The sequence below is a fragment of the Penaeus japonicus genome, unplaced genomic scaffold (assembly GCF_977035675.1).
Source record: "Penaeus japonicus unplaced genomic scaffold, GWHDUDI00000001_assembly GWHDUDI00000024, whole genome shotgun sequence".
NCBI lineage: Eukaryota > Metazoa > Arthropoda > Malacostraca > Decapoda > Penaeidae > Penaeus > Penaeus japonicus.
In genome coordinates this window covers 5,652,836-5,657,835 of record NW_028234426.1, presented here as the reverse complement: position 1 = coordinate 5,657,835, position 5,000 = coordinate 5,652,836, and the positions used below count along the sequence as shown (strand labels likewise).

Sequence of the window (5,000 nt, the reverse complement as noted above, 5' to 3'; positions counted from 1 at the left end):
TTTGCATGCTGAAGGCCCTAAGGATATCCTTGGAAACTACTCCAAAATGTATCTTTGCAAAATGAAAGGAAATAGAGGCTGATATTGTGATATTTTAATTTATGGGAGCACTATATTACAAATAAAGTATATGTCAAACATCTGTGGTGAAAATTAATGTTTCATAAGAAATAACTGTGCTCATGTAGGAATCTACAGTATGTGTCATTGGATGTGGATTAACCCATTTATGGTAGGGCGTAATTTGCCTAATTTTGCTATTGCCTGCTTTATAGCAGACAGGAGTGAAGCCTCATTGAACCTTTTTTGATGAAGTTAAGAAAAACGTGTATATACAAACATAATTATGTACAATTTTTATAAAAGGCAAGACTTCATGACAAGATACATCTTTCGTGTCTGGAAATATTCCATTAATGTGATATCAGGTCATCCATTGTGAATGGCTTAAAAGAAATCATCACAGAATAGGAGATGGTATTCAGCTTACTAATAGAAAGGCAGAAAAACTTCTTTTTTTTTTCCCCCCACATGATGTTTGATACATTTAGCTTATGCTGTCCCTTACTTGCAGGTACAACGGTTCCTGAGGCTTCCTCTCCACATCACGGCGGAGAATTTTTACTTCAATGAAACAAAGGGCTTTTACTGCATGCGTAACGAGACCTTTCAGAAGTGTTTGGCCGACTCGAAAGGGAGGAGTCATCCCTTCGTTGATCCGGTTCTTATGTCCAAGCTACGCAAGTTCTTCGCTCCTTTCAACGAGCAATTTTATGAAATGGTTGGACAGAACTTCAGCTGGCCTACCTTGTAATCTCGCTTCGTAAAAGGGGAAACCAGTGAAGCAATTGGCAAATGTTGTTCATGAATACTCGAGCAGCTTCAGGTGCATATGTACAATTATAGGGTAGTTCATTTAGTTACTTATGACGGTATAATGGTATGGGACTGTTGATATAGTTTATTTTTTATTCATCTGGGCATGAATGCTTCAATAATGATGAGTGTTTGTTTTATATAAAGGAAAATATTTTCCTAACAAATGTGTAGATGTGTTTGCAAGACAAAAAATGAACAAACTAAAAAAAAAAAAAAAAAAAAAAAAAAAAAAGCTAGATGAAAGTTACAATATGTTGCTCTATAGTGCTCTGAGCCTTAGAAGATTATTTTTATCATGGTAATTAGCTCTTACAAAGAGAAGATAGGTTTCTTTCTTGTCTTCACAGGGTTCATAATATGGCTGCTGTAAATTCTATAGACTGGATCATTCAGTCTTCAGATGTAGGTGAAAGGTGAAGTTACGAGCTTTTGGGGAGTTTCGGATGCGTTGGAAAGTTCCAAAGCTCATTCCTAAGCTTTACTGGTTGCTTTATTTATATTTAAATGTAAACCCTCAGGAAGCAAGCATTTATGAAGGTGACGGAATGGTCCTGATCCCGAGAACTGATCACTCCGAGCAAGTTCAGTCCAAGCTCAAAGGGAGAAAAGAGAAGCGAAGGAGAAGAAAATACGAATAGAAGCTTAAGAAGAAAAAAAAAAAAAAACGAGGAAGAAAGAAAGCTCTAGTCTGTTCTCAAAATTTCCTAATTGCCATTTTAGCTGAGCCAAAACACGGCCCGGCTCAAGTCGTGGGAGATGTTGTTTTTGTCACTGTTATAGCCTTCTCTTCAGGGACATATGATGAGAGTCCGTCTTGACGAAGTCCAGCAATAAGTGGAAGGGAAGCCTAGGAGTCAGAGAAAAATTAAAGGCTTCCATTTCGCGACCGCGTTCGAAGTCTCAAATCATTCCCTCACCGCTCTTTTTGATAGTCGGAAGAAACCAAACGTGAAATACAAATGTGCACATGTTAAAATAAGAGAAAAGGGGTAAAACCGAACAAATCTTCGAAGCAGATGCGAACCTCATCACATGTCCGTGTACAAGTGGCACTTAGCAACGAGTCTGTCCAGTTCTGCACTTAGCGTGAGGGGGCCTTTACCACCCCTCCCGCCTCTATTTGCACTAATGTTGATGTAATGTTAGGAGGTATTCTTTGGCTTTGTGGTTGCCTGCTATCATCCAGGTATCATATTTTGCTCATTTTTGTTAAAGGGAGACCAGTTTCTTCAATTACATTATGCATGTGTACACCTTTTTTTCTCTCTCGTCTTCTTCTTCTGAATGAATGAATGAAGGTTTGTCTGTCAGTTGCAATAAGATTAAAAAATATTTAGCTCTGCTAAACACATTGGGGGAGAGGGGGGGTTATAAACACCATGGGAAATAAATCATTATTTGTCTTAACCATTTTGCTGACTCTATTCTAGAGAAATAAGTTCATGAATTAGGTTTTGCATGTGATGAAATGCCTTCTAGGTTGTCTTTCTTTATATTGTGATTTAACTTTAGATATAAAGACATGACATTTCAGTAATTTTTTTTCTTTTTTTTTCTCTTTTTACATATCATTTGCAATGATTGGTATTCAGAATAAGAATAACTTCTGATATGGACTTACTGATTTGGTCTCTAAAGGCTTGACTTTAGGACCCTTTTTGAAAACATTTGAAGTTGCCATTAGGTTGTAGATGTCATTTTACTTGGCATTTCTTGCTGTGAATGAAGGTTTGTCTCTCAGTTTTATGAGTCACAAAAATTTAAAGTGTAGATTGTTTCATAAGGTGTCTATGGATTTTTGATCCTGTGCAGCGAAATTGTGCAGCTATGGAGATAGTCAAGTGTTTATTTGTTCATAGCATGATGACTATCTCGAGGGAGACAGGGATTTGGTCAGTGTGTGGGAGGGGGCTGTGTGCATGTGTGAGTATTGTGAGAGAGAAAGCATACATGTGGGCTTATGTTGGCAGGTTTTGGGATAGGATAACCTTACAGATGTCTTACCAATGGGATCATTTTCAAATATATTCCTTAGTGAAAATAGACACAAAAATACTAATAGAAATGCTTTTTGTAAAAAGGGAAAGAAATATAATCTTTGTTGGTGCTGATTCTCCAAGTCTCCTTAATACATGCATAATGTAATTGACCTTTAAGAGAATATTAAGTAATTTTCATGGAATTTACTATGTCTCTTCCTTCTTCTCATACATATGTGTGTGTATGTGGCTCATAGATGCAGAAGTCTAGTATACATGCATTAATCTGTTCACTTTGTCTCTATTAAGCAATTGCTCTTTGTATATTGTTAAAGAGCATTTTGGGAGATGTTCTAATTGTATAGTTTCATTTATTCCATTGGTCTCTTCTTGACAAACATTCCATTGACAGCAAAATATCAAACCATGAAGCACATTTGATGTTCTCTGTAGAGAATTATTTTTTTCATATTGAAAAAAAAGACAAAAAAAAAATGTAGAATAAATATTGATGTTGCATATGGTAATGGATATTTAATACATTTAACTTCAGTTTTATGAAGGTTACTTGTTTTTTAATATATTTTATTTGGTAAATGAAATATGTAAAATATAGGTAGTTTGCATACTTTCATAACTTTGATTTCAATTATACAATCGCGGGGAAGCTTCCAAGTAATTTTGAACCAAAGCCATGGCAGAATTAATCTCAATACCAGTCTGTAAAAGGTGTCATGTAGAATCCTCTTTCTTTTTATTTCCCCCCCCTTTTTTTCAATGTTAATGCAGTGTACATCTACTGTATTGTTGTTACTCTGTTGTTACAAGTGGTTCCTAGGAATGTCAAACGAGGACGACAATGACAAAGAATTATCGTCCTCAGATTTGTACCTTCCACACCCGCTCAACCCCAGACAAAGCTTGAACCGTGCGGGGTCCGAAGCACCAAAAAAAAAATTCAATAGCACTTGGATGACTGATTCGTTAACTGTGGTTAGATTTTCAGTGGTATATGTATGGTTGAATATCTCAAGTGTGGCTTTAGGAGTTTTTGGTGTTCCTTTTTGTATGGCGTATATACCATTGCAGATGTTTTTGCACATCTTTGAGTCGCTGGAAGTAGCCGGTATCTCTTCCTCTTCCCTAAGAAACCTGTTCACAAGACAGTCATAAGACACTACTTTGTCTATTGACGAAAAGATGTTGAATTAAAGAATCACCTCAGATGGGTGCCAAAAATACATTTGCGTTTTTTGTAAATAAACTCAGGACTCGATATGTCTGCAGTTAAAATTATCACTTTATATGTAATAGATTATTTAAAAGAAACCATTTAAATAATGCTGTACGAAGAGCAGAACCTGCTGTAGGTGTATTAATTGACTTAATCTGTTTATATTTTTAATGTATTTTGCAATATTGTTATCCCTTAATTTGCATTTGAATTTGATTTATTTATTTATTTTTTTTTTTCTTTTATACACAAGGGGTTTTGAGTACGAGTGGACTATGGTTAATTGAAAGATCCTTATGAATTTATATTTCCCATGCAATATAGACAACCACTTTTTATTTTTATTTTTTGGAATAATGAAGGCAGTAACTTCTTGTTTAGCCAAAGGAAATTGGTATAAAAAATGTTGGAATTATTAATCTTCTTTGTATATAATTAGAGTTATAATGTCAACTTCTGTTTCAATTTTTATTTTTATTTTATGGACCATTTTAAAACCAAGTTAGAGAATGAGAGACAAACAAATTTGGATTTCAAGATTTTATTAAGTATTTGTTAACATTTTTTTAATATATAGTACCTCTCTATGATGTACATCATCACAGAAAAGTCTGTACTTACTTTGGTTGTATTTGAATTCCCCCCCACTCACCGAAAATCAAGATTCAGGTGGAAATTATTCCCGTAATATCCTCCCATCAATTTCCCCTGATATGCCCTTGTAATATTCCCAGAAAACACTTGGAAATCGGTCAACTTATACCTTTCTTTGCAGTCATCTGAGTAATGTGTATAACAGTACGCTGAGGAAGGTTAGGTCATTAGTATATTTTTTTGACTCGAGCTTTCTTATAGGCACACCTCCTGGCAACATTGAGTTCTAAAACTGCTTGATATACTCAGTAAAT

General features: G+C 35.1%; 1 protein-coding gene across 2 annotated transcripts in view; it reads left to right on the top strand.

Annotated features, from left to right (window-relative positions):
- The window catches only part of LOC122258435 (heparan sulfate glucosamine 3-O-sulfotransferase 1), a 35,507-nt gene extending 33,963 nt beyond the window's left edge, over positions 1 to 1,544 (top strand). For both annotated transcript variants that reach the window (XM_043024382.2, XM_043024383.2), the window contains exon 6: positions 575 to 1,544. In XM_043024382.2, the coding sequence (XP_042880316.1) occupies positions 575 to 814 (240 nt within the window). In that variant the 3' untranslated portion in view covers positions 815 to 1,544. The remainder of the gene's footprint in view (positions 1 to 574) is intronic.
- Positions 1,545 to 5,000: the final 3,456 nt, after the last annotated feature.